Source organism: Centruroides vittatus, unplaced genomic scaffold (genome assembly GCF_030686945.1).
Source record: "Centruroides vittatus isolate TY-2023 unplaced genomic scaffold, ASM3068694v2 scaffold_861, whole genome shotgun sequence".
Classification (NCBI taxonomy): domain Eukaryota; kingdom Metazoa; phylum Arthropoda; class Arachnida; order Scorpiones; family Buthidae; genus Centruroides; species Centruroides vittatus.
In genome coordinates this window covers 5,381,940-5,405,188 of record NW_027122718.1, presented here as the reverse complement: position 1 = coordinate 5,405,188, position 23,249 = coordinate 5,381,940, and the positions used below count along the sequence as shown (strand labels likewise).

At 28.6% G+C, this 23,249-nt stretch overlaps 1 protein-coding gene across 1 annotated transcript; it reads left to right on the top strand.

Annotated features, from left to right (window-relative positions):
- Positions 1–3,883: 3,883 nt before the first annotated feature.
- Positions 3,884–23,160, top strand: Gad1 (glutamate decarboxylase). Its single transcript, XM_067288544.1, has 14 exons — positions 3,884–4,047; positions 9,183–9,419; positions 16,389–16,479; positions 17,837–17,943; positions 18,038–18,153; positions 18,873–18,952; positions 19,030–19,201; positions 19,376–19,440; positions 19,514–19,592; positions 19,779–19,928; positions 20,001–20,050; positions 20,121–20,178; positions 20,260–20,349; positions 20,422–23,160. The coding sequence occupies exons 1-14, from the start codon at positions 3,990–3,992 to the stop codon at positions 20,593–20,595; spliced, it is 1,527 nt and encodes a 508-aa protein (XP_067144645.1). The 5' UTR covers positions 3,884–3,989; the 3' UTR covers positions 20,596–23,160.
- The last annotated feature ends 89 nt before the right edge of the window (positions 23,161–23,249 follow it).

Sequence of the window (23,249 nt, the reverse complement as noted above, 5' to 3'; positions counted from 1 at the left end):
AGCGAAATATATATTAGAACTATCGTATAAATCACTTTACTTCTGTAGAATTATTAACGTGAGCAATCGAATTTAATATGATAATTTATCATAACGTTAACTATGTTATTAATATTATTACCAAGTACTATGCAAGGTAGAAGTATTACGGTTGATTTTTTAAGCAATAAAATTACACTAATATGTATACAAACAACACAATTTAATTATTGTATTAATATAATTAAATGTTATATGCGTAATTATAAAAAAACCCAGCTTTTTAAACCAATAAGTTAATTAAATGAGTTAATCAGATGATATAATAGTTGGTACCAATCATTTTTCCTTTTGATTATTATTAGTTAACACAAAACTGTATTAATAACAGAGCTACTTATACAGTTTTCTGTAGTTTATTCAAATTAAAAATATAAAATAAATGTAAAGATAATGGTTTGAGTAAAACGTTAATGGGTAAGAAATATTTTCAAAAATATCTCTTATCCATTAACATTGATACGATGTTGCGATTCATAAAATTTTCAAAATGGCTAACTTATGCTTAATAAATCACTCCACACATAAAAATAATAGTTTCTTTCTTTCTTTTTTTTAAGTATAATAGTTGATTTGCTTAAGCATTCGCATCACAAATAGCCTATCTAACAACATTAATAATTCATAGCCGAATATCTCTACTTCAGAGAGGAAGAAATCTTAAATAATGATAACGTGTAAGTTGCCTATATCTTTAATTTATATTTATTTATCTTTCTCACTCAAATCTTAAATTTACCATCGACATCAAAGTTGATATCATCGAATTTTCGATGAATATTTAAAGAAAATCGTAGATATCTTTCAAATTAAAGAGCAGAGTGATTCTTAAATTTCCATCAAAATCTCTATAGATATCAAAAATTTTGACAAGATTAATACGTTTTCTAATCAATAAACGATTCTGTAATTATTAATTTTCTATTCACGTAAGTTTCAATAAACTGCTTAATTATGTAAAATATATAAAATTAATTATGCGATAGGTAAAAAGATAAATTTAATTAATATTTTTGAAAGTATTTAAAAAAAATAAATTTATAAATTCTTTTAAAAAAATAAAAACTTTTTAAATGTTAATTAATGTATTTATCGGGCTTTTAATTAGTTTTAAACTGAATTTTTTTTTTATTAATCTATAAATTCCTAAAATAACACAAGACATTATCCTTCTAATATATACGACCTTATTCTTAGGCCACACCTTCTAGACATTTTATTCTATCTGAGCCAATCAGATGCGTCGTACGTCTATAGATTTACTTGTCAGAACATTCCAGCATCCGTATCTATCTCGTCTCTCGCTCCTCCCCTTCCGATCGCTTAAACTTAAACTATACGTTCGTGTGCAAATGTACTTTAATGTTTATTGTTCATTTAAGGAAAAAATAACCAAAATAATAAATTACAATTAAAACTTCATTTATTATCAACTTTATTCTTTATCAATAGATCAAAATTTATATGAAAGGATTTAGAAATTTGTGTAAAATTCTATTTAAATAATTTATAAAGATTATTACGTATTTTCGACTGAGATAATGTCCATAGTCGACGTATATCGAACAGATCTAACTGATTTCTTCGTGTTATATTTAAAATATATAAATTAATTAATTTTTACGTGTATTTTTAAATAATACGTTTTATAATTTATGATATTACATATATACATATGTCCATATTATCATACAGAACACCTTAATTTAATAAAATAAAAATAAAAAAGAATAATTTTACGAATGTTTCTTAACGAAAAAACCACTAACGACTAAGTAATCGGGTAAATATAAAGCATAATTTTTATTAATTTAAAAATATTTTATCTAAAAGATATAATTAAAATTAATTAATATGAAATTTTTAATTAATATAGATATATTTTGTCATTTTATATAGAAATCATATCAAAATGGCGGCTATAGTATTGATCTTCCTTCTCGTTTATGAGAAATAAAGATAATTTATTTAAGTATAAAGGGTTTATAAACTTAAATTTTAATAAATGTATTAAATTAAAAGGGAGCTTTCTTGCTATTTAACTTTAATCAAATTTTGTATAATTTGATTGTATTTATGCTGAAAATTCTATCAAAATTTTAGTAATATTTCAATGCAGTTTTTTTTTAAAATCATTTAAATATAAAATTTAAGAAATAATGTTTTTTAAAATATTTTTTATTTCGTGTCATATTTAATCGCAGAAATTTTCCACGAAGGTAAATGTTAACAATAGTTATTAGACTGAAAAAAATCAACTCGTTGTGTCGAATGTCTCCTAAGAGATAACTCTTAGGAGACATCCGACATAACGAGTTATCTCTTAGGAGACATCTTAGGAGATATTTTCTAGAACATCAATTTTTTTTTAAAAAAATTAACGATTTCAAGCTAATAAACTAACATTAATTTCTACCATAATTTATATCATAGATGAGAAAGTTAAGTAATATAAAAAGATGGAAATTCTAATAAGTAGCTAGAACTAAAGAAATATAGCCTTAATTAATAAATAATGTATAAAATAATAAAAATCGAGGATTAACTTATTCAATTCAATTTTATAAGAGGATGTAAATTTTCTATTACCTTTAACACATGGTTAAATACAAAACATTTATTAAATTGCCAATAAAATTCAATTTTTAAGATATTATTTTTTATTCTTAAAATTCAATAATTTTGTAATTATATTAATATTAATTTCTAAAAATATTTTTAATACTTAATGCTTATAATTTTAAAGTTAATATATATAGAAGTTTCTATTTTAACAGATATTGTGTTTAAGATTTGTATCTCATTAAAAAATTATTAAACTTTAGATTCACTTTTAAACTTGTAATTATTGTATATTTTATAATTTATAAGTTAAATTAATAAATGAATCAATTATAATTTATTATTATAAAAATATTTTTAAATAAATTCTTCAAAAATGTTTAAATGTACTATTTCTGATTCTGATTATAGAAAATTTCTCTAGATTACGTTTATACTGATAATTTTACGCTTTGTTTATAATGTATGTAAATGCAAAAAATATTTAATTTATTCGTTTGTAAATTCAAGTAATAATCCAACCGTTTATAATTATTATTTTTATCCTATTTAATTTGTACTAATTTTGTTTTAATAATGATCTTCACTGTCTGAAATATTCCTAAATTAATCGAAAGTACATTGCTGTGTGCGATTTATATGCACGATATGCATATTATTATTAATCAGCTAAATAAAATTTTATATTATTTCTAAACTTATTTATTTTCAGAAAAATTCAGCCATTTAAATGCACAGAAAAATATATACACGTTGTTAATATATGCAAATGTAAACATGCTTTATTTCATGCAGGAAAAAAAAATATATATATATATATATATTCTCCCAGTTATGTGATATTCATATAGTTATGTTACAACATTATAAAAACCATAGTTGTAAATGTAACATATCAAATATTTTTTTGTATTTTTTTCTGAATAATTTAAACTATATTCATATATTGATGTTATATTTCATCAACATATATAACAGTAATAAAATATATATAATCGATTTTTCATGAAAACTTTTGTTGCATTCATGCTCATAAATGAAATAATGTAAATGTAATTTCATGTAGGTGCAAACAATGGAAAAACCCCTTACCTTCTCCTGACGTCAACTCCTATGCAACATGCATCCCACGTGAAATCAAAATTTTATCATTTTCAACCTTTATTGTATGACGTAACAGCCGAGCATATTGCCATTGGCAGAAAGCCAGCGACCAATCAGAGACCATATTAGAGAAGGAGTGGACGGAATTCACCGTTCCGAGAGAAGTCTTTCTTAAATACCGCCTACATTATCGTTCGTGGGGGCGTAATCTCGAAGCTGACTTTAGACGGCTCCATTCCTGTAAGACCGTCACACAGCACAACAGCCAACATCCCCAAGACACTATGCAGACCGGAGACAAGAAAGGAAGCCACAAAGATATAGGAACACTTTTGTATACAGGTAACCAATTAATTTAGTCGTCTTAATTTTAAAAAAACACAAAGTATAATCAACTTTACGAAAAACATCGAAATTAATATATTTTTATTCATTAAACTATCACGATTCTTTTTGTTTTTTGCTTAAATTTGCAGGTTGTTCGGCCTTTTAATGTGTGCAACGACTTTACAAGACTTAAAATCCAATCTTCTACGCTCACTATAAATTATATACGTTTTATTTATAAATAATCGAATGAATAATTTTTTATGATTTATTTATTAAAAATTAAAACTTTTTAGCATCGTTACAAGTCTGATCGCTCTTTAGGAACTCGTATAGAAGCTCCTAAATAGAAGCCGATACTTAAATAGTCTTTAGGGAATTCTCCGGTGGTCTTGTGGTTAGAATCGAGAGTAGTCTCTAGACAATCCTACGCTATATTTGTTAATGTGATTGTTTAACGCATTGTTATTTTAAGAAATTTTTATAACAAAATCATAGCTTAGATTGTTAACTGTAATTAACATTTTCGTCATCATTTCTTGTTTAATAATCGAGAATAATTAAGGGATTATTTCCGTTTAATCTATGTAAATATGTGTGAAATGTATGTACAATGCAGGATATCGGTATTTATTAAGTAAACAATTATTATATTCATGTTCTTTTCAGTAAGGAAAGTAATCCTTTCACAATGTAACTTAAAGGTTTCCTGTAAATCGCGCTTCACCTTCTGACAAATCAAGCATACAGTCAAAGCTCCTTTGTCCCTCTAAATGCAATTTTCTTTGTGATAAATATCACGAGAGATATTGCTCAATAAGCGTTTTTAATACATAATCTGAAGTACAAAAGCGAGCATAAAGTGTTGTTCTCTCTTTTCTAATTCTTCTTTATATTTTATATTTATTTTAAAAATTAATATTGTGATTTAAAAAATTCCTTTAAAAAAGAAGAAAAAAATGAAATAAAAATTGTGAGAAATGATGTTGGTCGAACATCTGCAATGCAGTCATTCAAGATTTTGGGGAGTTTGCGCAATACTCTTGACGGGTCGATTCTAAACAATTTTAACAAATTTGCACCTTAAATAACTTTTATAATGATAAACGAATGCCTTTCTCTTCAATAAATAAATTACTTTCTCTAATTTCATTTTTAATTATTGCAAGGAAATCTGATCCGAAAGTGAGAGAAGTAGAGGGTCGTAATCACTGACCAGAAATCACCTTAATTAAGCCACTTGTCAAGAAGGTGAGAGGTTTTGGGTCAGGGGTCGATACAAGAGATTAAGCAACTTGAAACGAAAGTATTCATACATGTTCATCATCTTATATATTGGACTTATGGAGGTTCAAATCTGTTATAAAACTGATCTGCAAGATTCATGTACGAAAAGCATAAAGCTGTAAATAATTAACTATAAAGAAATAATTATACAAAATTTCTGTATTCATTTATCTAATCAAAGATGGGATAATTGTCCCGATTGGTTAAAAGTATTTTTTTTTTAAATGAATTACTATGGAGGACTGAAAACACAATAAAGATGTTAAGTAAACAATCAAAATTAGCATTTTTACAAATTTTAAGCACGATCTTTCTATATTAAGTAATTAAAAAATTTAAAAAAATAATTGTATTGATATAAACAATGTCACTAATTTTATTATTAAAATACAGAATTTAATAAAAGTTAAAAAATAAGATTTGAAATTCTTGAAATTAAAGAATTTTAAGTTATTTAAAGTAAAGGGAATAAATATTCCTTTGTTAAAAATGAAAATAATTTTTCTATTTATGAATTTATCATTAATTATTTCAATAAATTTATAAAATTAATAACACATTTCACATTTCTAAACTTAAAATAACACTGTGCATACCAGAAAATTAGTGGATTAAAATTCAAAATATATTCTACATTTCAAATAAATCTGAATTTCATTTAGAGAGTCAAAATTACATCCTCGATAATAACTTGGGCCCGTAAATACCTTTCACGACACCTGATAAGGTTCCTTTTGTATAAATGGTGACACCACTGACGATAGCTCATGTTGCGGAAAGACACGTCATAACTTACAGAAGTTTCTATTAATTCTGCAACACAATGCCAACCTATCAGTAATATATGACACCACAAAATATGTTAGAATTTCCGCTACATGCTGATAAAACTTAACGGAAGTTGGGTCCTGCTATGGTTAATGACATCATGCTTTATATACATAACATATTCCTTCGACAGATACTGCTTAAGTTGATTTTCTTATTTAAAAAAATTAAATTACGGCACCTTAATTTTATCTTTGTACAAGAATAAGGGAAAAAAATTCTCATTAGGCGTGTATTATTCGAATACAATAAAGCTAAATACTACTGATTTGAAATAGACTTTTCATAGCATACTGAACAGTAGTTATGAAACGAGATACCATTTAGAAATCGGAGAATTTCGGGATAGATGAGTCGTTGTAGTGAGGGATATATCCCTTGGGATAAACCAACATTAAATGACAGCTCTCCAGAAATAATGAAGTAGAACCGAAGGGATAGACAAGTAAAATCCTAGAGATTACAGAAAATTGATTGATTCTTCCATATTCCGATTTAAGATACGTTTAATTCTAGTTGAATTTCTACTGTAAAAACATATTTATTTCAAGTATATCTTAGTTAAACTTTCAGATTTATATTAGAGAATAGCCGTAAGAGGATAAGCAGGAACTTCTCTATAGAAGTGTTGGGATGACAGAATGAGTGATCCTTTATTAAAGGACCCTTCACCATCACTCCCAACACTTCAACGAACTCCTCCTGCTGGTTTAATTAATAAGCGACAGTAGCTAAAGTTATAAATCAGTCATTATTCTTATTAAGTTGCACTTGCGATAAAACTTGCCATTTTATTAAAAATAATATTTTTAAATTTCAAATTAATGATTTCGCTTAAATTATTTCTAACATTAAAAATGTGCAAAGTTTCCACATTATTAAATGTATTTAATTAATAAAATTTAAAAAAAAATTAATATAATTCATTATTTAAACAGAGAAGTAGTATTAAGTTTTTCGTATCTTCTGAGCTAAAATTTTGAAACACTTATAATAAAAGTCTTAATATTTCATACATTTTAATACCTATTGTTTCATTAATATATTTATTTTCTAAAAATACGAGTAGTTTAATGATTTATATAATTCCATAAAAATATTTAAGAATAATCGATTTATATTTAAGTATATTTACAATATAATATATAATGGCGCATTCCCCAATGAAAGAATTGCGTAAATTCTTTGTATAACTTCATTGAATAGCTTTTCTCATTTAATAATTATAAATTTTATAATTTCGTTTTGTAAATATACAGCAATTATTTGTGGGGAGTAACTTAAAATAATTTTTAACCACGTAATAAGGAGATTGTTCTATACTAAGTTATAAGACTGTGTCTACAAAGATCGCTATGATTTACCACATTTGCCTCAAAGAAAAATAAAGAAATATTGTAACCGATCGTGATCAGTCACAGATTTTAAACAGAGTCTAAGTCTCTTTGATTATATGAAACAGTTTAACGAAGCTTTTCCCAAATTGTAGTCCCCAGACTAGTTTCAGAGGGCCTGCAAACATTCAAAAGGTATCTACAGTAGTAATATTTGCGCTTATTTTCCTAAAAATATACTGGTAAAATCGCAACGAGATTATAGAGAATATTGTTTGTTTTAGTGTGTGTGTATATATATATATAGAAGTCGCTTCCCTCATAGAGCGAGTTCAATCCTCGCCACTTATAAATGTATGAATTACTTAAGCGCTCAGCTAACGGAAAACAGCTTGTAGACTGAAGCGATCCTTTGGTGCAGGGCTGATATTTTATAGTCCTGTGCGTTATCTAGCATATTAATAGGCGGGCCTAATATACATGTACAGTATACAAACATACAAATGTATATACAGGGATCTTCAAAGTACTATTAGAGTTTTTAAAGGAATTTTTAGATCTAAGTTGTTTGTTCCTGAACTAATAAGATTTAGAATTTTTTTTTATTTTTGTAGAATCAAGTAAAACTGGTGTCATATGAAATTAAAATAACATTAGGAATAACTTTGTAAATTGAGTTTTTTTATACTGTACTGTACAGTACTTGTTTCTTCTTGAATCTGTATGATATTTCAATTAAAATCAAAGTACTGTATATAATTTCATCTATCTTTAATTATTTGACAAAATTAATTGATCTAATCTATAAAAATATATTATATATGTTAATTTTATATTGTATAACATAGTCTGATATTTTTCTTTACAATTAAAATACTTTTATTATCAATAATATTTAGATATATTCAATTTTACGTATACAATCTAAACACAACAAAGTAGCAACATCATTATCAAATTATGCTTGTAATTTAAGAACTAATTTTTAATTTATGTTTATTATTATAATAACGATTAATTAAATTTATTTTTGGAGTTAATAGGACTGCATATTGTAATTAATAAATAATAGTATTGTTAACTACAACATCGTCTTGAATACAAGAAATAAATGTAGTGATAGAGGATCACTCACTTAATAAATCTCTAGCAAATAGAATATTATTGAATTTACTTAATTTTTTATTTACAAAATATTAATTTAATAACGTTAACAAACCTATGTTTGGTTTTTAATATTTAAATTTATGATAGAATGCATCAATTTCGACACTACAACAAAATCATTCTTTACTGTTAAAAATTTAAAAAAAATTGATGATGTTTTTATGCTAGATGAATCTGAAAACTGAAATTTAGCAAGTGAAGTTCTTATGTTTATTCAGTAATTAAGTATTAACCAACACTACTTTTCATAAAACAGGCAAAAACACCATTGGGAAGCAATTTGTTGAATTTAAATGACCACTTTTCTGAAACACCATTAAGAAAATGTTCATATTCTACACTAAAGGAATATGACTTTCAGTGTAAATATAACTAAATAAACATTTTTAAAATAGATTAATTGTTTAAATATATTTATACCATATATACTCTAAGCATTACAGTTTATATTAATATTATTTAAAGAAAAATAAATAAATAAAATTCACAAAACAACCATATACATAAGAAACAAATTTTTTTTTATATTTTTAGATCTATATCCTCACGATAGAGATGCATACGGGGTAACCAGGGAATTTTTGCTTCGAGTTGTTGATATTCTGATCGACTTTCTTCGAAAATCCAATGACAGATCCAGTAAAGTCTTAGATTTTCATCATGTAAATCAGTTGAGGGAAGTCTTAGATCTGAGGATTCCCGAAGAACCCCAAAATTTGGATCAACTTTTAGTCGATTGTAAAGACACACTCAAATATCAAGTGAAAACAGGTAAGATATTAATGTCTAGTATAAGAATAGTACAGTACATGCGATCTATTTTAGCAATAGAGAAAACTCTTGTGTGAAGATTATTTATTTTAGAACTAATCTTATAATATAAATTGTTTTATGAAATTAAACGTCTTTAATAAACTAAAATAATTAAATATTTTTATTATTATCAATTATTCATTCTTTCGTAGTTTTCCTGTTATCGATTTATTATTTAACTATGCTTAATATTAATAATTTTAATATTTAATTGAAATTTTTGAATTCAACACTGCATGAAATAGAATGCGGGACACGAGTTTCGCATTTGGTTTCACACGGTAGCCGTATGACCTATCTGGGTACGATTCATAAAAATAGACAAAGGCTACACATAGGAGGAGCAGAGGGGACAGATTTAATAACGGGTGGCCCCGTTGCTAGGTAACGGGGATGCTCTTGACGGCAACCAGAAGAACTGTTATTTATGGGCCAATTATGTCCAATTTCGCGGGTGCTGACGCCATCACTCTTACACTAAACCATCTCGTTTGTTTCCACTAATAACAATCCCTCTGAGAGTAGCGGGCCAAAAATCAAAACAGCTCAGATTTCAGTCCCCGGTGTAATTTGCCAAGGGGATTAAGCTTAGCGGGATATAATGGATTTGTTCGTTTCGTAGTTGCTTCCACGTCTTAAAACGAGAACTTTTCTATCAGTCAACTTCACTACATCATCATACGCCTCTAAGAGCAGGCCTACTCTTTTAGTTTTATGTAGGCTATATCGTAAATATTATCTTTATTATCTGCAATTAGCTATTGTTACGGAGCTTTGTAAGTGATAAAAATGTCTTCTAATTAGCATTAAATATTTTCCATCCTCATTACTATATTAAATTTCATCTGATTTACTAAATGTTATTGAACTTTAATGCGCATAAAACTTTCTCGATCAAAAAGTCTGATCGAGATATCAAGATGCTTCGGTTTAAATATAAATCCTTGAAATAAATAAATGAAGTTTGTATAAAAATTTTAAATGTAAGCAAATTTCAATATTATATTTTATTAAATTTAAATAAATATGAATGAAATGTTAAATTATTTATTAAAACTAGTTAAATGCAATATAAATTTTATGAATTAAATTAATTAAAGATGTATTAACTTCCTTCATCAGCTTCACTTATAACTTATCTTAATTTCAGCATAGAAAATGGGTGTTAAATTCTCTAAACACCCTATAAAGTATTCCAATTAAGAATCTGTTACTAATATAAACACTTGTATTTTTAAATTTTTTTCGAGAATATTATTCAATCTTACATAAGACAAATAATTTTAAAATGGAGAATTTACATATTTTTCCATATTCTATCCCCGTATTCCTGTAAAGTTAGCCAGAGCGTGAAATAAACGTTCCGCTCGACGGAGCGAATTTGTCTCTCTAGGCATGCGCCGACTTTAACTTCTAGATAAGCTTAATTGTTGGAGATCAGGCGAAAGTATGACAAACGATTTCTGTAGAGGCTTGTGACATGCCCTGCTTCTTCTGGACACGAGTAGCCTAATTGTTATCTGTTTATCTCCCTATCTCCCGTGCCACGCGCTCAGTACGTCATCGTGCATCGTTGTAGCCAGTTTGGAAATATGCGTTTTGAAATTGCTATTACAATCTTGTAAACCAAGATTGAAAATAATGGGGTAACCCCAGCAGCAAACAAATCGTTAATGGCATCATTTAGTCAGCCGGTATTTTGCGTTATGTTTTCATTTTCAGTCCAAGTAACCAGAAATTGCGAAATGTTTTAATAAAATGTATAACCTATTAGTATAAATATTCTTTTTATCTATTATAAAACTCGCTAATTAGGCCTATATCTAATTACGATTTCTTAAACTTTTATGTGTTATTTTTATAATATTTACTATATTTATATTAAATAATATAGTTTCGTCATTTTACGATTTACTGTAATTTAAATCGTAAGTCTACAAGTATTTTATATTCGATTTAATCATTCTTTCTTATGCATTTATGACTGTATATTATATAATTTAATCTTTAATTTTTGAAGTATTTTTTTTTTTTAATCGGGAATTGTTTTAAATATTTGTTGTAATGGGGATGTATCTGTTATCTTCTTTACATCTTCTGTAGATATAAAAATAAAATAGGTTTATATAACTGTAATGTAGCCTACTGTATTACAGTCGGATAAGCCTTACAAGAACTAAACCATTGTAATCGTGTAATAATTTGTCATTTGTAGCCACAGTTATAAACGAGAAGTGAATTTCTTTATATACATAAGCCTATTCCAGCTTTTTTAATTTAATTTTTCTAGAAATAACATAGAAGTGGATTAAATTGATTAATTTAGCACGTATGAAATTTGATGAATTTCAAAAACTCTCGTGTCAGTTTGACTACATTTTATCAATTTCTGAAAGCTTAAAAAAAACAAATTGGTATTCTTTCCGCCGATTACACTAATTACTTCTATTTAGTGTTCAATAGACTGCAAAGAAAGAAAATGAGAATCTCTGCAAGGAGAAAAGATCAAATGCTAGATACAAAAGGCGTGTCTAGCTGACAAGGACAGCTGTCACTAGCTCCATCTGTCGCCCGGAATCGACATCAATCAATTCCGACTGACGCTATCGAAATTGGAACAAGAGAAGCAATTCCTGACATGAACGTTGAAAAGTCATTATTCTAGAAAAAAAAAAAAGTACAGAACGAATGGTGCAGCATTAAACTGCCGCATTCATTACGGTTAGATTTCCTTTCATTGATCTATTTTTGGAACTGATCCCGGTAAAATTTTTTTTTCCTTTTTCGTATTAAAACTAATAGGTTGCCACTTACAGCGAAATTTCTTAAAATATAGGTATAAATAATATGGAAAATATAATTTATCACTTGTTTACCACTTGTGAATTTCTGTCATGTGCAGGAGTAATCTTAATTCGGAAGAGGAATTACAGAAAACATGAAATATATCCTACTACAAATAAGAATGGAAACATTATTTACTAGTTTAGACTAACAAGAGTTGAATTATTATTATTATTATTATTATTAAAATACAGTAAAACCTGTGTAAACCGTACCGAATATTTTCCCGGTTTGGCAGGTTTTCGTTTTACTAAGGTTCCATTTTGTACAGGTTTTACGTTTTATAAAAAGTGGCGAGATACATTTTCTTCCGCAGAATAAACTTTTAACGTAGTGATAATCACAAGAATGTATTTTATATAGAAACGTTTGACGTTAATTTGTGGATATTTGAATTAATAAACGCTATATGCGATGCATAGAAAGTGAATAAAGTTGTCTTTAATTTGGTTGTTCGTTTAATTATCGTGTTTTCTGGCGGATAAGGAGCACTTTTTCCCGAAAAATGGGTGCGTATTATACGCCGGCAAATCTTGGTTTTAGCGGTAGGCCTATAGTACAGAAGGCTTAAATTATTCTTAAAAGAGGTTTCATATTGTCTGACATGTCTTCGTCAGTTTGTATCTATATAATGTCTCCATCTTTGAATATCATCGCTTATATTAAAGCCAAATAAATCTTCCTATATTTTTTTCCATCGAAACTTTCTATATTTACTTTAAATAGTATTTGAGGTTGGCCAATAGATGAAATAAGTAGAATATTTATTCAAATTTAGACATTATATGCTGCCATATAACCTGGACTTAAGTCCTGATAATGTGATTACTTACTGCTGTTTTAAGTTTTATTCATTTTAATTCGTAAGCTGTAGCAAGATATTCTAAATAATTAAAAGTTTTAAACTGCATCGTTTATATTGCTGCACAGAAAAAGTGATTATCGAAAAAGTTAAAATATTCTTAAATTTCTTCTTTATTTACGCTACGAAATCAAAATTAATTCAGGTTTTCGCTAATTAATTCCATCATGCATATTTTTATAATTACTTTTAATACTTATGACTTTGTAAATTATTTCGGAAATAAGTAACGACGTTGCACAATTATCACTTAACAAGTTTCTTTTAATTCTGTAGATGATATTTAACGTTGTTTATCCAAATAAACGACTTATTTTTAAAATTGATTTCATTTAACGCTTTAAACTATTGGCATCATTTGTTGTAAATGTGTATATATTTTTAGTTTCTAGATATCGTAGTTCATACGTGCAGAAGTTATCTTTATTACTCCTATAGGCGCTTAATGTTTACATAGACTAGTTTCTATACCTTATCTGAACTAAACGTTTGGAATAAGAGCCTCATTTTCCCTCCAGCCACTGTGGATTATTGCTCGTGGAGACAATATATTGCCTAACGGTATATTCAGCTCATTTCGGGTCATAGGTTTATGTTGTTTGTTGTGTGATCAGCCCGAAGCACTCTTCGGGATAATTATTTTTCAAATTACACTTTAGTGTTTTTTTTGTACAAGTTTAACTTCCAAACGGTTGACGTCATAATCGAAAGAGAAGAGCGGTTTCCGAGACAACGGATGCAGCATTGGAAACTGACGGGGCGGAATAAGTAGCAAATAATTACAATGCTGTAGCCAAATGGCTGTTGCGTTTACGCCATCAGTTGGCCGATAAAGAACATCACACGCTTCAAAAAGTAATGTAACTGCTACCGTTAATGTCGCAACTATTCTAGATTTTCCATAAATCAAATTCATACGTTACACGTTATTTATGCTTTTTAATCAACTCTTTAAACTTTCAAATTATTCTGAAGGGAGAAATAAGTTGCATAACATGACGTGGCCTGTATTTTAGAATTAACTACAGTATAATAATTCGAACACGGTTAAATGAATATCGAAGAAATCGAAATTATATGGTACAGCGCCATTTCTTCCCTGTGGATAATCCATAAAAGTATACGAATCCCTAGATAGGTTTGAGCGATGATGCAGAGGAGCTCGCCTATAATCACAGCCAGCCATATGTTACGGGTGAAGGAACATTGATTTTAGCTTGTCCTTCTGATAGGAACAGATAACGTTGGAATTTCTGGAACTCCAGAATTGATCCTTATACCGTTAGCTTAGCCTTAAACCATTCGGATACATTTACTTCACAGAGCATTTAAATCTTCTGTATGTTATTATTACCGCATAGATGAGAATTAAGCATACAACAGTTAGATTATACATGGAAGAAATGAAACGACCGTAGGAAATATTTTCCGACCCTTATATGACATATTTTTAAATTGGAATTCCTGCATACGAGTCATTGATTTAGTGTCAGGAAGCAAGGAAATTTAATTTGTAAACCTAATTTGTGGCGAGGTGAAGAGTAATTGTAGCTCACTCCTCCTACAATATCTCGGAACGTAAAGCTAGCGGGACAATGGATTTTGGCAGGCAGATGAGTAATTGGAAGCGATTGCAGTTGTGTCACTTGATTGGTTCGCGATTCGACGATTGGTCTAAACTGACTCATCTTTCTAAATAGAAAGTAAAGGAAAAAAAAAGTTGATATAAATTTAAGTTTTGATTCTGAGAAAGAAAAGTTTTATTCCTAACTTCTCCCGCTTCTCCCATGTGTCAATCCAACGTGTAGAACGACAATCTAAATCAATTAAAACTGTGGAAACGCACTGTCGATCACGTAATGTTGCTGTGCCGTCTGTCAATTTTCTGACTCACGCCCGACATTCTGTTGAATCCATTTGGCTAATTTCAAGCTGATACATACGAAACTTTCCATAATAAACCGAATGAAGATATTACTAAACGTAATTGCAATCACAGCAGTGACTTCTGACAGTATACATTTTAAATCAGTTGATTTAGAAAACAAATGAGGAAATTTAATAGTTTTTTTTTCTGTAATTATTGATGAAATAAAAAAAATACTCGAATTAAATAATCTTCTGTTCTTTTTTTTCTTTGTAAGACAAAGCTAATTATCATAAAATTTTTACCTCTGATACTTATCAGACAGCCCGATCAATCGGAAATTTGCCAGATGACACAAATGGAACTTCAATGTCAAACTGGCTTTAAGCTTGAGTACCAACAGGTGATCGAACCATTCACTCCAGAGCTGTAGACAGAGAACTTCAATTAAACTTTTATTTTATTGTTCCTTTGCTTCCCCCTTTATGTATTTTTGTATTTTAATACGTAGGAATAACAAAACGCCGTAGATTCCGTTCTATCGATTTAATTTGTCACTGGCATCCTTCTTCTCCCTCTTGTTCTTTTAATAATGCGATATCAAAATCACTGGAACGTATCCAAATTGCGGCAGCTGAGCAAGAGTGGATTGGATCTGTTGTCGTTGGATTTAGGGCAGTCACGTGCAAGGAGTCAGGTGACTCAGCCCATGTGGCACGTGTTAAAACAATCGAAGCATGTGTTACATAATATCACCGGAATGTGCAGTATTCTAATAAAGGTTTGTATGATATTCTAGAAAATTAGTTTTAATGTCAACCAATTATCTCGTGTAATTCGCACTAAAAACATATTTCGCACGTTTTGCAACACGCGAAACATCTCAAAATATGAATTATTGTATTCCTCGAGCAAGGAAAAGGTGACACATAAGCATAAAGTACAATAAGAAAACGTTTCCGCGGTTAATATTTGAGTTATGCTAGATATTTCGGTAAAGAGAGAGAGAGAGAAAGAAAAAAAACAGGGACTGCAAGCTAGTGATAACGTTCCCTTGCTGTTAGAAAAGTCTGCAGGGAGAATGAAAAGAATAATTCGAGTCGATACGGGGATTTACATGGTTTTGTTAAGCTCTTTCTCTTTCTTCAGACAGTTTTCATTTGTAAAAATCAATTTATAAAACAAGAAAAAACAAAAAATGATTATAAATATCGCAATGTTATAACAGGAAACGGAAACAATTAGGTGAATTTTTTACGTGTAACTCACAAAACTTTTTAGACAACCGCATCTGTTTTCGCGTGCCAATCGCTGCTTCTTCGATACTTTAAAACTTACGATTATTTCTTTCTAGCTCACCCACATTATTTTAACCAACTATCATGCGGATTAGATATTATTTCTATGGCTGGAGAATGGCTTACAGCAACAGCAAATACAAACATGTAAGTAACTAAAATATCTTATATTAAGTATAAGCGATTTGTAAATAAATTAGTCATAATTAATTAAACTGTACATTAAAGAAAATGTGTAGGCCTACTAATGTCGATGTAATTATTAATCGCTGCAAGTAATTAAAAACTGATTTAATATATTTAAAACTTAATTAAAATAATAAATTAAGCAAGATATATTATTTTCTGCTCTAAACAATAACAATAATTTCTCTCGAATGAAACTAAATTTTCCTGCACTTCCTTAGCTTTGAAACCGATCTGTAGTACTAAAGTTCGATTTCATATTGTCAATTAGCGTATAATATATTTAAATTTTACGGAGTTAGCGTAAGAAATTTATCCTATTTTTAATTATATTACGGATCTTTAATTAAATCGTTTCTTACCATCCCATCGCTCCTATTGTGGGCTCGGCCGAATCCGTGACGGGCATGGAAAAGGCTCCCTTGATAGTTAATAGATAGAAAGAGTTAAATTAAAATTTAAACAATTGCTAATACTTTTTAAGGTTAAATATAGTAGAGTATTTTCTTTATTATAAGCGATTTTTAACAAGATAAACTACTTTGTATCGTGTCTTTCGAGAGAGCATTCTGCCTAATTGATAGCAATTAGATCCAGAGAGACAAATACCCAATTTGATCTCTCCTATCGAAACTCTGATTTAAAATTGTTTATTCACGCATTAAATGTTCGTTATAAACATTTATAATTAATTAATATAGATAGATTTTTTTAAATAATTATTTTAGTACCTCTTAAAGACTTTCTGTCATTCAAATATGGATTATGTCTTACTTAATTCTAAAGAATAATTTCTTATTTATTTTAGCTACATTTAAAATTCCTTTAAATATAGCTTTTTAAAATATTTAAAAACTCACATAAATATAAAATTTCTCTCTATTTTAAATAAAATAAATTCAGAAAGTTAAATTTAAATGTGTTGTTTTTTTTCTATAGAAGAAGAAGCAGAAGTGGTAACATAGTTAATTCTAAAATACATACATTATTTTTTATTTAAAGAAATAAACTTTAAAATAATCTTCGTGATTAGAATATGTTAATATATTTGCATCAAATCTTAAAAGTTTTCTATGAATTTTAACACAAAAAGCTATTAATTACAATGTCGAGATTTTGAAAAATATCCCAAGATAATGTCATCGTATTCAGGCGTTAACATAAAAGTATTGTTCTGGATAGAAGATTAATGTTTTTTTACAGATTATATTAATGCAATTGCTGTTAAAAATAACTATTATAAACGCATAATAGAGCCAGCAGTTGGTTTTACTTGTAAAATGCAATAAAATATCTTCCCGATATCATTAAATTTTAGGTTCACGTACGAAATTGCTCCTGTATTCATTCTGATGGAACAAGTGACTTTAAAAAAAATGAGAGACCTTATAGGCTGGAAAGAAGGTGATAGCATTCTTGCACCAGGTTAGTAATACATTTAACTAACATTATAAGGAACGTATATCTTATTTTAAATAATATTTTAATGCCGTAATATATGCTTCTTATTAATATTAAGGCGGTGCTATATCTAATCTTTATGCGGTACTCTGCGCTCGACATAAATTATTCCCTAATTATAAAGAAAAAGGATTAAAAAATCTTCCGCAATTAGTCATGTATACTTCCGAGCATGTAAGTTATAATTATTATTATTTTGATGTAAACTTAAACTTTCAATTGTCGTGTTTTCACATTTTTTTTATCCTCGTTGTTACTATTAAAAACTTTAGTCGTAAGTCTGATATTTTTTAATTTAAAAAAAGATTCGAATTAATTAATTTTCTTTTTATTTTTTATTTTTTTCTACACATTAAACCGGACAAAGCACGTTTGACCAATACAATGATGGATAGATCGTGTCGTATTAGCTTCGTTTAACGCTTCTTCGCCTGGTGGACAAACGTTTCCGTTAATTGGTAAAAACACCAACGAACCATGCCCAACTGCCCATTAAAATAATATAATAAGCATTTAATTAAGATTTTGTATAGATTTTTAAGTATGCCCAGTGCTTTAGATTTATGATAAAACGAACGAAAAATTTGAATTTCTACTCGATTGCCTCTTGTTCTCGTTTTAATTGTTAAGAGTAAGAATAAGATTGCTTGAGAGAACGTATCGACGAAGATAGATATTAATTTTAGAAGAATTTTAGATCTACTCAGACAAATCGATATGATATAAACTTCTTTTTTAAAGCATTTTTGTCGTAACTTTTCTAACTTCTGAACCTTTCTAACAATACATTTTCGCTTGACTGGTACTACTCGACTTTACATTTTGCATTGAAGTTTGAAATTTAAGTAGATCCGAAGTGAGTTTGAGTCAGTAAAAGCATTTCGATTTTTCAGAGTCATTATTCCATGAAAGGTTCGGGAATGGTCATGGGATTGGGAACGGATAATGTTATAGAAGTACCTTGCGACGATAGGTAAGTTCGACGAAGTAACTTTCAAATATTAAATTAATTTAACGTTTAAAACAATTTTGTGTACTTAAATTCATTAGAGGTAGAATGATACCATCGGAACTGGAGAGACTGGTTCGAGAATCGAAAGCCAAGGGTCATTATCCATTCTTCGTCAATTGCACCAGTGGAACAACAGTTTTAGGGGCCTTTGATCCCATCCATCCTTTAGCTGATATATGTGAAAAATACGGAATGTGGCTTCATGTTGATGTAATTATTATAGTCTCTAGTATTATTTTTTAAAACTTCTTTCAGATTCTTAACTTTTCATATGCTTTATTTTATGGTAGTTTCGCTCCCTTGAAGCGTGAAATCATTTTATCTACAGAATGATCGGTTTAATAACTAATAAACCAAAGCTTTTTTTTTAATATATTTTTTAAGGCTGCTTGGGGAGGTGGCTGTTTGCTTTCCAAAAAATATAGACGTAGACTGGATGGAATAGAAAGGTAATATAAATTTTAACAGTCTAACTTTGTTGGTTTTTTTTAAGATTTTAAACTACAAATTGATATATTTCAGAGCTCGGTCTGTAACTTGGAATCCGCACAAATTGATGGGATCTCTTTTGCAATGTTCTACTGTTCATTTTAAGGACGACGTAAGCCTAATATAAAATATTCGCTTATATTTTAAATCTCGACTTTTGTTATAAAAAAATCATTACAAATTTATTTATTGTAGGCCTATTTATAACATGTACGCTGTACAGTATATTTTGACTGAGCGCAAATGCGATAAAGATGTTTTTTATAAGGAAAACTTTATAATATTTGAATATTTGTAGGGTCTACTTATAAGCTGTAATCAGATGTGTGCAGATTATCTCTTCCAACAAGATAAACATTACGATGTGACATATGATACAGGAGACAAGGTCATTCAATGCGGAAGACATAACGATATATTTAAATTGTGGTTAATGTGGCGATCGAAGGTAGATTAAAATTTACAAAAAAATGAACAGGAATCTCCGGATTTAACAGTAAAGAATTTTATTTATTTACAGGGAGAAAAAGGATACGAACGACACATTGACTATTTGTTTGCCATGACTGAGTAAGTTAAGTTTATAAAATACACATCCAAACAAATGAAACACAATTTCAATAACGCTTATTCTCCTTAGTTACATGGTGAAAAAACTTAAAGAAAAAAAAGACAAATTCTACCTCATTTGGGAAGAGGTTAGTTAAATTTTTCTTCATATTTTTGTGTGTTTTTAATAATCTTCTGGGGGGGAAAAAAACTTTACTTTTGTTTTACAGCCTGAATGCACTAATGTTTGCTTCTGGTACATCCCTCCCAGTTTAAGAAAGGTGCCACATAGCAAAGAACGTGAACAGAAGTTGGGGAAAGTAAGACTACAGCCAATTTCTGTAACTTTGATTAGATATAACAGCTAACAGGATTTTGTGTTATATTCATAGATAACTGCTGTTCTGAAAGGAAAGATGATGGATGCAGGCACACTTATGGTAGGTTACCAGCCACTCGGAGATAAACCGAATTTCTTTCGGAATATCATCTCCAATCCAGGAGTCACAGAAGATGACATCGACTTCCTATTGAACGAAATGGATCGTCTGGGTCAAGATCTGTAACAGCCTGTAGCCAATAGAAACTATCGTTTCAAAGAAAATAATAATGATAATAATTATATAAAGCAGTGTCGTGTTTTAAAAATATCGTGACAATTTAGGGCAGCAATAAAAATTATATTATACGTGATGGGAATTAAAAAAAAAAACTAAATAAATATTTTTGTTTTTTCGGAGAAGACTGTTGAACGGTCCTCCTAAATCCAACGTCTTCCAAAACGTAGTTATGCCTCTTGTTCAAACAAGGTCAAAGGCATTTTAGATGAGTGTCCAAATGTGTGCCTGTATAGATGTGAGATTGTTAGCCAAATTTTCTTTTACCTTCTCCATTAAATCCACCCCCCGTGATGTGTGTAGAGTATGTGTTATTTATTGGAAAGCAGGGCATGAGAGAGGAGGTTGTCTTTAGGTAAATTTACTTCCACTCCTTATAAATGATAATGGTCCTGCAAGTCCAATAGTTTATAGTTGATTATGAGGCTTTCAAATTAAGAGGACGAGTGAAGACCGAGTTTTTTTCTCTACAAGTAAAAAAAAAATATATATATATATATATATTATTAACGAATTTAAATATATTTTTATTGAATTGAATTTTCTGCACATTTTATGTTATACTAATAATTTTTTTTTTTAAATATGAAAGACATAAAAACCTGGTCTAACTCGGCCAAGATGTGCCTCTACAGTAGACGTGTTCCTGTTAAAAAATATAAAATATATATAAATAAATAAATAAATATATATATATATACAAATATATATTATTGAGTGTTACGAATTGTTGAACAGAGAACATTAATATGTCTGTTGAATTTTGATTCTAATGTATAATCAAGAGACTTAGTATTTTATTGTGGAAAAGGTGATGTATATGACAATATAGAAATATTAGACATATAGATAGCAGCAATAGGGTGATGGAGAAATAATTATTATTAATTGTTTCAAATTCACGTTATTGATTGGCATTGTTTTTTGTTGGAATGTTAATTGTTAAGGTTACATAAGAGTTTTAAAAGGGGAAAGGATAAATATGGTCATGCGATTGTATAATGTGAAGCTCTTCCAGATGATTTTTTCTATCTCTGGAATTTTATAAATCTTTAAATCCTCTTTGTATGCTTTATTTATTTTAAATCTTTACTGTTTATTGTTGTATATTCCCTCATTTAAGACGTTTAATTAATATAATTTTGTTTTTTTCCCCTCTGTGTTCATTATGTTACTCGAGAGAACAAAAGACACGACCTGAAAGATTTTTAAGTCACGTTTCTACGAATAAATTGAATTTTTATTTTTTTTTTCTCAAACTATAAACGGAAAAACCTTATATATACGAAGGCGAAAATAAGCCTTTTCATACACTTAACGAGTCTTTCAATTTTTCTAGAATGTTTTTCAATAACTAGAGATATATGATTCACTGAAAGATGTTCCACATTTTTTTCTAGCAATTGAGACTTTAGATATGAAAATAACGTCCGCACGACCTTTACAATAGAAAGGAAATGAGCATTATAAGCAAAACAGTATTAACTCAAGAATAACATTCCGGTGGAAGAAAAAAAATAATATATATATATATTATTGGGTTTTATAAGTGTCGCTGATATTTGTATTAATTTTATGCACAATGTTTATTTTTTATTACTGTTTTACTCTGATTGTAGGAGTATAATTTGTGAAATATCTTATAAAACGTGAAGAACTGACAAATAAAAGCGTGTTCGGAGCAAATAAAATATTTTTGTTGTTGGCCAATTTGATGTATAACCGTAGTCTTAAAAATAGATACATTAATATATGTACCATTGAATTTTTCAAGAAGATTAAGAAAAAAATAATAAAAAATACACATGTTGATGTTATTTTCGATGTACACTGCCACAGAAAAGTCGAATACAGATTTTAAAAAGTAAAGAAACTCTGCCTCAATTTGAAATATTTTTAAAAAAACAGAATAGTGATGTGATAGTGCAATGTATCACTTCGTATCCACACACACTAGTAGACACGTGCACAATATCGAATTCAATTAATTCACCTAAACTACACAAGCACTAAAAATAATAATAATAATATTAATAATTAATAATAATACTTGCACTTTGATGTTGTTTCTTGCACTCCTCATCTCTGGATGGTGAAGAGGACCAAAAAAAATTATGTAGGAAAAATTGTGTAGTGTTTTAAATGGTGCTGCTTGTCGTGGTGCTTCTTTTCGTGCTTCAGAATGAGCTGGGCCAACGTGACGTCATTCACTTTTAGCTTCTTTTAGAATGGAATTAATTAAACCAGAAATGGGCCGAAATCAGATTTTTTTTTCATCTGTTAAGAAAATGTTTCAAAAATAATAATAATAATAATAATTAAATTTTTTTCTCCTTCGAATAGAAACTTTCGACTGTATATAATACCTGACTGTTTTTATGATACTTGTGGTAGTGGGATGTATTTGAGGCAGAAATTTCTTTACTTTTAGCAAATATATCTGTTATTATCTGCACACAGCTCCAAATGTATTTGATGTAGTGAAAATTGAAAATACAGTTTCTCCTGATCTCACTTGTATCTTTTTATTTTTAGTTTAAATAACACATAACATATTACTTTAATAAATAACACATTTAAAACACATATTAATTAGCATGGCA

What these genes read in the sequence shown, in the direction of transcription:
- Gad1 (XM_067288544.1), top strand. Translation starts at nt 3,990, where the DNA reads ATGCAGACCGGAGACAAGAAAGGAAGCCACAAAGATATAGGAACACTT. An exon ending in GAAGTACCTTGCGACGATAG is followed by an intron (nt 18,953 to 19,029) that starts GTAAGTTCGACG and finishes TAAATTCATTAG; the next exon opens with AGGTAGAATGATACCATCGG. An exon ending in CTGTTCATTTTAAGGACGAC is followed by an intron (nt 19,593 to 19,778) that starts GTAAGCCTAATA and finishes GAATATTTGTAG; the next exon opens with GGTCTACTTATAAGCTGTAA.